Source organism: Gossypium raimondii, chromosome 3, assembly GCF_025698545.1.
Source record: "Gossypium raimondii isolate GPD5lz chromosome 3, ASM2569854v1, whole genome shotgun sequence".
Classification (NCBI taxonomy): Eukaryota; Viridiplantae; Streptophyta; class Magnoliopsida; order Malvales; family Malvaceae; genus Gossypium; species Gossypium raimondii.
In genome coordinates, this window is record NC_068567.1 from 17,234,701 (window position 1) to 17,247,327 (window position 12,627).

At 34.0% G+C, this 12,627-nt stretch overlaps 1 protein-coding gene across 1 annotated transcript; it reads left to right on the top strand.

Annotated features, from left to right (window-relative positions):
• The first annotated feature begins 803 nt into the window (after window positions 1-803).
• On the top strand, window positions 804-1,701 carry LOC128039916 (uncharacterized). Its single transcript, XM_052628848.1, has 2 exons — window positions 804-1,282; window positions 1,368-1,701. The coding sequence occupies exons 1-2, from the start codon at window positions 804-806 to the stop codon at window positions 1,699-1,701; spliced, it is 813 nt and encodes a 270-aa protein (XP_052484808.1).
• The last annotated feature ends 10,926 nt before the right edge of the window (window positions 1,702-12,627 follow it).

Below are 12,627 nucleotides of genomic sequence, written 5' to 3' on the forward strand. Positions count from 1 at the left end.
CTCCGCGTACAAAAGCTTGCACATTACTCCCAACCTTATCGAAATTGGCTCATTTAGATGATATCTTTTATCTATACGAAAACATAGTTTAATATGAGTCAGGAGATATCACATTATCACAAGTTATATAATGGCATGTATTTCTAGACTCCGTACATGCTATGTTCAGTCCGGGAACCAACAAGCTCTTGATTGGGAAAATGAAGAAGGAATTCTTGAAGTATAAACATAGGAGAATCATAGTGTTTGAGTATGAGCAAGAGTTCATTTGGCTGAGTAAATATGCTAAGGACTTGGTCTCCGATGAGGAAGAGATTTGCATCAGATTTGAAGGAGGGTTAAACGAATAACTTTGGGTATTGTTGTATGCATTAGAGATCTGGGATTTTATTGCCCTGTATGTGAAGGCTCGGAGAATGGAGTCAGTGATTGAAGAAAGGAACAAAGTTAGAGATAAGGAGAGGAACAAGTGTAGAGGCTCTATTGTAATTACAATTGCTGGAAAAGGCCTAGAGATGTGAAAGGTTATTTTGTTTCTCCAGTAAGGGAGTCTCAAACTGTTAGCTTCCATTGAGATCGAAGTAGGCATTAAGCCACTTCCATGGCTAGTACTGAAGGTTCAAGGAAGATGAAGGCCGCCATCTTTAATAACTATGGGAAAACCATATGGGAACATGCTAGAAAGTCACCAGGGCTTACTACAATTGTGGAGCACTAAAGCATTTTAAACAAGATTGCCCAACCAAAGGAGGTGGGAACAATAAACACTCTGTGTAAGTTACTCAAGATCTTAGCTAGAGTTGATGACTAGTATTGTGGCAAGGTCTAGGTCTGTACAGGGAGCTTTAATGAGGAATGTAGCTAAGCTGAGACCAAATGTCTCAGCCAAAGTCTACGTGATGCAAGCGAAGGAAGACGCTAAAGCCCTCGCCGTTATCACTAGTAATTTTTCTTTATCCAACAACAACATCCATGTATTGATAGATCCTGTATCTACTTATTCTTATATATGTGATAAGTTTTTAGATGGAAAGAGTCTTAAGGTTGTCCCTACTGAGGCTAGCCAGATAGTTACCAACCCGCTCGGTCAGAGTACTATGGTCAATAGAGTAGTAAAAGATTGTTCCTCGGGTTTTGGTGGATATGTCTTTTTGGAGAACTTGATGCTGTTGAGTTTCCATGAGTTTGACGCCATATTGGGGTTGGATTGGCTAACTCAGATAATGCAAATGTTGAATATAAATCCAGAGGAGTGTGGGTATTACCCGGATATTTCAATAAGGTGTTTATTTCAGGGGTGAAGCATGATATCAAGAATAGTATAGTCTTAGTTGTTTCATCTTAGAAAATGATTGCAAAGGGTGTAGATCTGTATTTGGAGTATATTTTGGATTCAATAATGGTGAAGGAAGACTTAAACAAGTACCAAATTTGAACGAGTTTCCAAATGTCTTTCTAGAAGAACTTCTAGGGATACCACCAAACAAAGATGTGGAGTTCTCAATTGATGTTGTGTCGAGAACTGCTTCTATCTCGAGTGCACCATACAGAATGGCACCAGTAGAACTGAAGGAGTTAAAGACTAAATTGCATGAATTTTTAGACAAAAGGTTTATCAGGCCAAGTGTTTTGCCATGGGGTGTGCTGATATTAATCGTTAAGAAGAAGGATGAGACTCTTTGTTTGTGTATAGATTATTGACAGTTAAATAAGGTGACCATCAATAACAAATAATCATTGCCCAAAATTGAAGATTTTTTTATCAGTTGAGTGGAGCTATAGTGTTCTCAAAGATTGATCTTCGTTCGGGCTATTATCAAGTCAAGATCAAGGGAGATGAAATACGTAAGACTACATAAAATTGGTTAAAATTGATTTTGAGGATGAGAAGTTATTTATTTAATTTTGAAGAAGGAATGAGTTTTGTTGGTCTGAGGCCCCAATCTTGAGTTAACCAGAACCAAGAACAGAATATGTAGTGTTCACCGATACGTCTCTAAATGGTTTGGGATGTGTGCTAATGCAAAATGGAAGGTTGATTGCTTATGCATCACGCCATCTCAATCTTCATGAGAAGAACTTCCCAACTCACGATCTAGAACTCGTAAAGTATTTAACCTGTTAATCTAAGAAAACTGGCAAAGTGTACCCAACTCATGCAAAATGATGTGTTTAACTTGTCAAAGAGTCAAGGCGGAACATCGAGTTCCCTATAGTATGTTGTATCCACTGGAGGTTCCAAAGTGGAAGTGGGATAGCATCACCATGCATTTTGTTTTGAGCTTGCCTCTTAGTGCATCAAAGAAGAATTCAGTGTGGGTGATCATTGACAGGTTAACAAAATTAGATTATTTTATGGCTATTGTAATGCGGTTTGTGCAAGTGTACATAGTCGCTTAAGTAATAAGTAAGTAAAATGAGTTATTGTCTCCATAGGGACTGTATAAGCTTAACTGATTGATTGCAAAATTATAATTAAAAACTTGATGTAAAAACTTAATAATTTGGATGGCTATGATTAAACTAAGTAAAATTAACTAGATGCAAAGATTGATCCCTATGCAATTCTAATCTAGATGCAATTTATATAAATGTATGAATGAATGGATTTAGCAATAAAAAACAATCAACATTAAATGGGCTAGGATGATTATATTAATCAATTCCATTTTATTTTATGATGCTTAACAATGTCCGAAAATATTTCCACGGCAACTAGATCTTTCATGAGTTTGGAAACCAAATTAAGTCCTTTCAGAGTCTTTTACTTAGTTAAATATGCATTTTACTGATCATATTAACTAAGGGTTTCTTAGCATTTATGTAATATCACAAGGAAATTTATGTTTGTAATAGTTTAATTACATAAACCTAAAAACTATGCAAGATAATAGAGCTAACTAAAGATATTACGAACCTCAACTTAATCGGGTTTAAGGATCTAAACTGAGCATTGCACTTTTTAATTATGTGTTTACTAGTCGTCGTTCTGTTAGGATTGCTCAGCTGATTTGAGTGCACCCAATCACATATGAATGAAATGCATCATGATATTAATTGAAAACATGATTGATTGAGGCCTAAACATGTTAAACATGAATAAAATAGATCTTATTGAATTAACGTAATCATCCTAGTAAATAGGATTTAAAATATCATTGTTGATGCAAAAAACAATAAACTCAAAGCAAACATAATTAAAAAAATGACAAGAGGAAAGAGTAAACTCTATTTAGTTCAGCGGCCTATTGGATCTATTCTGACTGATTCAATTCAGCAACCTTTCGGATCTATTCTAATTGATGCGCTCATCTGTTCTACTTGATGCTTCTTTTGCTAAGGAGTTCCTAAGGTAACTGGCTGAAGGATGCTTTTGACAATGCTTTTGTGGCTAAAGGGTGGAAAGGAGATGGGTGACTATACAAGGGAAGGAAAAGGGATACAGAATATAGAGAAAATGCTAATGAGAGAAGAAAAATGAGTTGCGAGTGATGATGGATTAAGGGATTGATGCATGGTAATTTTAGGTGAAGGTAACTGGTTGAGTTTGCTAAAAATAGAATTTGAATTCCTTCTTTTTCTATCACACATAGCTAACCACATTTCAAGGAGAAGGGGATGACTTAGTCTCCACATTTTGAATTCAAACCAAGGCTATTAATAGCAATAGGGTGGATGGTTTCAATAGTAAAGTAGTTGGGTTGATTTTTTATTATTTTCCAATAGTAAGGACCTTCAATTAAATACCCCAATGCTTGCTTTTGGGCAGCCATCTACTTGTGTCGAAACTAGGCTTTAGTTCCCCCTTGTTGGATGGTTTCTCAATCCAATAATTTAGCAAACATGTCCATCTATTAACACATCTTTTACTGGGTCAATTTGTCAACCTCATGACCCAAATTGCATGGTCTTTCCATCCACATGAATTAATTTGTGCATGTCCATGTTTCATTCACATTAATCACATCTTCAACGGTCCTCCTACATAGTGAAAAATAACATATTAATAAATTAACATGAAATAATATAAAATATGTACAAAAATCATGTAATTAAGCAGAATTTCACATAGTTTATAGATTCATGCCCAATATTACTAATTAAGTAAAATTCACTTATTTTAATAACAATTACTCAAGATAAACATATTTATTAAGGAAAAAAGTGGAAAAAATACATAGAAAAACCTTATATAATTTTGAGTTTACAGCAGTACGTACAAACTACTTATTGGAAAAGCTAGTGGAGTTGTATATTTAGGATATAGTCCGACTACACGACATTCCCTTTTCAATTGTTTCTGATCGGGATCCCCAATTCACGTTTAGATTCTGAAAGTAGCTGTAGATGTCTGTTTGAACCAAGCTTCGATTTAACACTACCTTCCATCCTCAAACTGATGGTCAATAAAAAAAAGGGTAATCCAAGTGTTAAAGGTTATGCTTAGAAGCTACGTGATTAACTTCAGAATGAATTGGGAGAAATATCTACCTTTGGCGGAGTTCACTTACAACAACAATTTCCATGCTAGTTTGGGCATGTCACCCTTCGAGGCGTTATATGGAAATAATTTTCGATCGCTAGTTTGCTGGTTGGAGCTTAGTGAGAAGAAGTTGGTTGGTCCAGACTTGGCTCGCGGACCAGAAGAAAAGGTGTTGATCATTAAAATTCATTTAAAGATTGCTCAGGATTGCCAGAAAGCGTATATGGATCAAAAAATGAAATATGTGTCCTATGAAATTAGCGACAAAGTATTTCTCAAGGTCTCACACTGGAAGAAAATGATTCATTTTGGGTTAAAAGGGAAACTTAGACCAAGGTTCATTAAACCTGACGAGGTGTTGGAGCACATAGGACTAGTGCCATATCTTTTAGCACTCCCAGTAAAACTGTCCAGGATTTACAATGTATTCCACATGTCAATGCTAAAGGGTATCATTTTGATCCAGATCATATGGTACAACTAAAGGCGTTAGATGTGGAGCTGAACCTTTCATATGAAGAAGAGTCTGTTTGCATTCTAGATAGAGAGATCAAGACATTAAAGAATAATGAAATTTCCTTAGTGAAAGTTCTATTGAGGAAACGTAAAGTTGAAAAAGCTACGTGGGAGAGAGAAAACACCATGAAAGAGTAGTACCCTCGTCTCTTCGTAGGTATGAAATTTCGAGTACAAAATTTTTATAAAGGTGGGGGAGTTGTCACACCCTCATTTGGTAAACTAGTATGTTTTGGAAGATTATACTTGCAAGAGCTCCTAAGTCGTGAGACTTAGATTGGTTAGCATTGACAAATTTCTTGGCAAAGTATTTCACTAAGCTTCGCCAAGTTTTCAGATTCCTGTTTCGCGGTTGGTGAGTTCTTTATTTTGGTAAGACCCTTATTTTGCGGACTCTCCCACTAATAAGTCTTCCACTCATGTTTTGTGTTACTGTAGATGTAATTATGTATTAGAAATAGTGGTTGGTGGGAAAGATTTAAGTAATCTGGCATCTTAGTGGAGGTAACGTATCAATAACCAAGACACCTTGAGAGAGTCTCGTAGGATGTGATTAATTTGTGGAAGCCAGTGTGCATGATTACTGATTAGAGATTTGCTTGAGTGGGATTTAGAGTAGAGTTCGCTATAAATAGGACAACCCGGTAGTGGAGAGAAGATTTTTATTTCATCTTATCTACTCACATTTGTTATCATCGAAGAAAACCCAAAAGTGTTCTTCATCGTTAACGAAGGAACTAATCATTAAGCTTGTAGAAGATACCTTTCTTAATTTTTGTACTGGTAAACTCTTAAATCTTTCTTTAAGTTTTACTAGATAGGAAGGATTTGTCGTTACAACTGTTTAGTAAGTTTCCATCTGAATACTAGACAGGAAGAAAACTTTCTTCTGGAAATAGTTTGCATGTTTACCAATTCTTGTTATTATGATTGTACTTCGGTTTTTATTTTATTTCAAAGAGTTGTTTGGTTTTTTTTAGCCAAAGGTTATTGATCTTCCATAATTCTATGTAGCAAACTAAACTAGTTTTTGCACTTTAAGAGCTTGAATACATGCACTTTTGTTAAGTTTTAGTTAAGTTTTTGTAATTCTATCTAAATTCAATAAATTGTGTAATTTGAGTATTTTATTGACCTTAAGGGCCGAATAAGGCCTAAGGTGAGCAAATATAATTTGTGACGGTGCAAGAGACCAATAGAACGCGTGTTAACTCGATACTAGTCGCTGCTGTAACAACCCGATTTTAGCTAAATCAAAATAGTGGGTTTAGAACCACAAAGCTGAAGTCGTAAATTTATTTTAATATTATTTTATGTGTTTACAGCATGTGAATTAATATGTGTGAAAGTTTCGTGAAATAATTTTATCGATTGGTTGTTTAATTTTATAAAAGGACTTAATCGCGTAAAATGCAAAAGTAGCATATGTTAAAGTGCTTAATTGCTTTAATTAATTATTTATAAGGTCCTTATGTTTTGATTTGGCCATTGAATAATGGTGTGGACGGTTATGGGTTTATAATAAGTGATTTTATAATGTATAAATGATTGATAAAATTGTAAATTTTATATTATTATGTAATTAAATAAAACAAAACATAAAATGCATGTATTATCATCTTTGTTGGCCGAATGTACCAAAGCAAAAGAAGCCATTTTTGAAGCTTTAAGTTCGACACTTAGGGGACTTGATTTAGGTATGTTCTTTGCTCGGTTATTGATAATTTTTACATTTTTGAGATCGTTGCTTCGTATACTAGCTAGCCCATGCTTAAATTTTTGAATTGGTTGATGTATTCATGAAATGCCATTGATGAGTAATTAAGCTTTTTGTTGTTTGATGTTAGATTATGAGAGTTACTAAGTAATTTTTGATAAAAATGCTTATTAAGGATTAAGATGTGAAATTTGTAAATTGAGGGGTTTAAATGTGAAATAAATGGAATTAATGGGCTGCTAGGGACCTAAGGAATATTCAGTCAAACATGGGTTAAATGAAATTTTGAGTATTTTGTTTTGTTTTGAAATAGGGACTAAATTGTAAAAATGTGAAATGTTAGGGGCTAAAGTGAAAAATGCCCATTTATGTGTTTTTGGATGAAATTGAATGAATATGTCTTTAAATAAGTTAAATTTGAATTGATTTAGATCAAGAAAGGAAAAAATCATATTTGAATCGGGGAAAGTTAAAAGTTGTTGAATAGTCGTTCCAATTCGTTCGTTTCCGTACGAGGTAAGTTCATAAGTAAATAAATGTTTTTAAATTTAAATGTATATATATTATATGTATTCGAATTGAATTGTATGTATTAATATATATTGCCAAATTGATTTGAGCATTGGATGACTAGTTTCGAGCATGAATTGATTTAATCACGAAGTCAAAAGCCTCGAACGAACCTTAAGAAATGTATAGGATACTGTTGTCATGACATAAGGACTTCTGAGATGTGATTTCATGTAAGACCATGTCTGGGACATTGGCATCGAATATGTGTCGTATAAGACCCTCTGTGGGACAGTGGTATTGAAATGTGTTAACATGTAAGACCATATCCAGGATATGGCATTGTACAAGCTTTGTATGATTTTCGTGTATACTTAACAATTCCGAATGGTTCATCGGGCATTGACAAAACGAGATCAAAGATGAAATTGAGCTAAATGGTTCAGGTATGTGAGAAGTTTATATATTCATGAAAGATCAAGGTAAGTGGAATTTTTAATGTGGTAATATGTAATTATATAAGTAAGATGATTTTATATGTGTATGAGATTGATTAAATTTGGCCTATTTGAATTGAACTATTAATGTTCTTGTGATAATTTAATTGCTTATGCCTTACTAAGCTTTCAAAGCTTACTTTGTGTGTCTTTTCATTGTTTTATAGATTTTGAAAGTAGTTTCGAGCTCGGGGATCATCAAGGATCATCGTCACACTATCAATTGCTATTTCGATACTTTAAGAGTTTGTACTTTTGACGTATGGCATGTATAGGCTAGTTTTATTATGGTTGGTTTTGATTTGTATATGTATAGCCACGCGAATTGGCTTGAAAGTGATGTGAATTTGGCTTTATAATTAGCTCATTTTGGAAGTGTGTTCTATGGTATATCTTGTGCGATGTATGATTTTATGAACCGGTTTTAGTGATGTTAATGTAGTTGATGGATGTGTTTATGAGTTGTGGTTTTATCCATGCGAGTTGGTTAGTAAATGGTGTAATTGTTGGAAGTTACTTTGACTATATAAATGAGCTTTTTTATGTATTGATAAATGATAGATGATGTGTATAATCTATCTTGTGATTCAGAAAATTTGATATATTCATGTGGTTAATTATTCGGTTAAATGTTAATGTTGGTATGTGTTTGTATTAGCTATGTGATAACTATGCTATGCCATGTGAATTTGGCTATTTGGTGTGGCTTATTAATGACCTATGTATTGATGTATAAATTGCCTTGTAAGTTGTTTTGTAAATGATGAAAATTGCTTTGGTCATTAGGTAGGATAAATTATGATATATATATGATGCATATTTATATTCGGCTAAGGTATTTGGTTCATTTTGATAAGCATGAGATTTTGGTATTTGGTATAATTAGTATAAAATTTATTTGCGAAATTGGTACGTTTGATTTGTTATTTGTGCTCAAAATGGGTAATTTTGTTATGTTGGAATGCGATAAATTTTGGTAATGTATAAAAATTATATTTAACCATTTGTTAATGTTTTCTAATGAATCATATTTGGATAACTAATAAATGGTATAATATGATTTGTTTTAGCTCGTTATGTGAAAGTGCATAGGTATATAAAATGGTTTGTATAATAATTAGCCATTGAAATAGATGTACAATAAAGAATGAGGTGATATATGTGATTGATATATGGAATAAAATATGCTTGAATTTAATTTAGGTATTTGAATACCATGAATGCGATGCCTTTATGGTTCGTATGTTATATTTATAAAGTACATGTAATACGGCTTTGTTGCATGTTAGTTGGTTCGAATATGTGATTAAATAAATGACTGTGTTGATCCGTGTTTTGTACGGTAATGCCTCATAGCACTAATCTGGTGATGGTTACGGGTTAAGGGTGTTACATTTGATTTGTATCAGAGTAGGGTTTAGTCAGTTCTAACACTAACATAGTGCGTGTGAGTCTAGCTATACATGCCATATATATAAACTGCGATAATGTGATGATTCCTGACAATTAAAAATGTGTTTTTGTATAGTGATGATTCTTGACAATTAGAAATGTGTTTTTGTATAGTAAATGGATCCCGATCGAGCCGTAGCTGACGATGTGGAACGTAATGCACCCACTCCCGCTCAAGGGGCAGCGCTGGCTGATTCTAAGCCAATTATGAGTAGCCACAAGGGAGAGGCTAAACAAGCCTTCTTCCAGATGATGAACGAATGGTTCACACAGTATATCCAGACAAATTCGACTGCTTAACAACCTTCAACCCCGCCTAATCCTCCCCAAATACCTGTGATACCTTAAGTTACTAATCCGATGCAATTAAAGAAGGCTCCGATTGATAAAATTAGAAAATATGGAGCCGAAGAGTTCAGAGCTACTGTTGATAATGATGCTGAGCGAGCTGAATTTTGGCTTGATAATACGATTTGGGTGTTCGATGAATTATCTTGTACTCCTGATGAATGTATCAAATGTGTTGTATATTTGTTAAGGGACACTGCATATCACTGGTGGAATACACTAGTATCAGTGGTTCCAAAAGAACGGGTTACTTGGGAGTTCTTTCAGACTGAATTCCAGAAGAAATATATCAGTCAGAGATTCATAGATAAAAAATGCAAAGAATTCCTAGAGTTAAAACAAGGTTGCGTGACAGTGATAGAGACAGAATATGAGCGGGGATTTGTGAGACTCAACAGATATGCCTGGGAATTTGTGAGACTGAAGCTATAATGTGTAAAAGATTTGAAGATGGTTTGAATGAAGACATTAAGTTGTTAGTCTGGATTCTGGAAATAAAAGAGTTTGTGGTACTCGTTGAGTGAGCATGCAAAGTTGAGGAACTTGGGCAAGAGAAAAGAAAAGCTGACCTTGAAGCTAGAGATTCGCGAAAAAGATCATCGAGTAAGTCATTTCAGACAGCATCAAAGAAGTTCCGAGATGATTTTAGCCATTCAAAGGCTATTGTGGGTTATTCTAGACGAGATTGAGACAGAGCACCTATGAGTTCGGAAGCTACTTCAATAGCTACTGTTGGAAATGTCAGACCAAATGAACCTGACTATAAACATTGCGGTAAACGACATTCCGACAATTGTAGATTGAATGGTCGGGATTGTTTCAAATGTGGATCATTAGATCATTTCATCCGTGAATGTCCTGAGTTGGCCGTGCAAGATACAGTGCAGAATATGAGGCTGAGCAACACTGCAGCTAGAGGTAGACCACCCAGAAACACGGGTTGTTTTGTGATGACTATGCTATGCCATGTGAATTTGGATATTTGGTGTGGCTTATTAATGGCCTATGTATTGATCTATAATTTGCCTTGTAAGTTGTTTTGTGAATGATGAAAATTGATTTGGTCATTAGGTGGGATAATTTATGATATATATATGATGCATATTTATATTCGGCTATGGTATTTGGTTCATTTTGATGAGAATGAGATTTTGTTATTTGGTATAATTAGTATAAAATTTAGTTGCGAAATTGGTATGCTTGATTTGTCATTTGTGCTCAAAATGGCTAATTTTGTTATGTTGGATTGCGCTTGATTTTTGGTAATGTATAAGAATTATATTTAACCATTTGTTAATGTTTGCTAATGAATCATATTTGGATAACTAATAAATGGTATAATATGATTTGTTTTAACTCGTTATGTGAAAGTGCATAGGTATATAAAATGGTTTGTATAATAATTAGCCATTGAAATATATGTGTATTAAAGAATGAGGTGATTATGTGATTGATATATGGAATAAAATATGCTTGAATTTAATTTAGGTATTTGAATACCATGAATGTGATGCCCTTATGGTTCATATGTTATATTTATAAAGTACATGTAATACGGCTTTGTTGCATGTTAGTTGGTTCGAATATGTGATTAAATAAATGACTGTGCTGATTTGTGTTTTGTACGGTAATGCCTCGTAATCCTAATCCAGCGATGGTTACGGGTTAAGGTTGTTACAGCTGCGTTGCAACAAGGAGAGCTGGAGGCCGCAACATAGGGAGCAGAATAGAAGGATTTCAATACTACCTTCGGTGTCATGATACACCCTTGAAAACACAATGAAGATGAAGCATACAACCCTTGATGTCACAACACAGGACCTGGTATCATGACATCACTTCTGTACAGGAAAGAATTACGAGTCAGGGGTGTTTTGGTCTGCACAATCAAACATTAAGCAAGAGGATGGTAGCTAACTTAGGTTTAAGGGCGATGACCACTCTAAAGTCTATAAATAGGCTCATTTAACACGTGTTATGGATAGCTTTTCATAGTGTATAATTTTATTCCTACTTTTACTCTTTAGTTTTACACTTTTCTTAGGCTTTAGGTTTATTGAAGTTTTGTTATTTGCTTTTGTGGAAGAGATCATATTTATTCATTTGATCAAACTTTGTGAGGATTCAACATTCTATTCAATACAAATCAGACTTTTTCTAAACTCTATATTCTTAAATCATTTTTTATGTTTACTCTATATATCAAGTTTATATTATTTATGAGATCTATGAGGAACTAATCCTTCTGTGGGGGATTAAGGAGTGGAGGTATGATTAATTAACTGTTTTGTAGGGTTCTCTTAGTGGATCAGTTGTTCAGGAAAGGAAGATCTTAAACCCTATGCTTCATAACCCTAAGAAGTCATTAATGTGGTAATTAACCAAAAATTGGTATGGCCTATTCTTGAATACCTTATCCCTGAAACGGTCTGGACTGTGAGGTTGAGATATAAGTAGTTATTGTAGACTCATTATTCTAGTGGAAGATTAGAAGATCCTGCTGGAGTATCGACTAGTTGATTGAATAAGAAAAGCCGAAGCGACAGTTGATTATGATTATTGAAGTAAGCCAATCACCCATGTTTAGATTTGATAAATTCTACTATTTTATTTCTCATTTTTTACTTATTTCTTTTCTTTCTATTATTATTATTAAAAATCCTGAAAATCTTTCTTTATATTGATCATAATATAATTCCTCTAAAGTACTAATTAGATATATTTGAGCTTAGGTTAGAATTAACTTAGTACTCGCCTCCTTTGGGTACGATCCTTAAAGTACTCATCTACTCCATTGTAACTATATTAAAACCTGATTTCTTGACCACCATTGGACGTACCAACATCCAAAGTAGAAATCATGCACAAAAGATGTGAAAAGTGGTATCTGCAAGTATACGAGTCAGGTGATAATATAGTTACAATAGAGGAGGTATGTACTTTGAGAATCATACCCAAGGGAGGCGAGCACTAGATTAATTCTAATCTAAACATATATCGATCTAATTAGTACTTTAATCAAAGTATAGTACGAAACATCAAAAGAAAGGTTTTTAATAAACTATACTAAAAATAATAAGATAGTAATTAAAAGAAAATTAAAT

What these genes read in the sequence shown, in the direction of transcription:
- LOC128039916 (XM_052628848.1), top strand. Translation starts at nt 804, where the DNA reads ATGACTAGTATTGTGGCAAGGTCTAGGTCTGTACAGGGAGCTTTAATG. An exon ending in TACCCGGATATTTCAATAAG is followed by an intron (nt 1,283 to 1,367) that starts GTGTTTATTTCA and finishes CAAAGGGTGTAG; the next exon opens with ATCTGTATTTGGAGTATATT.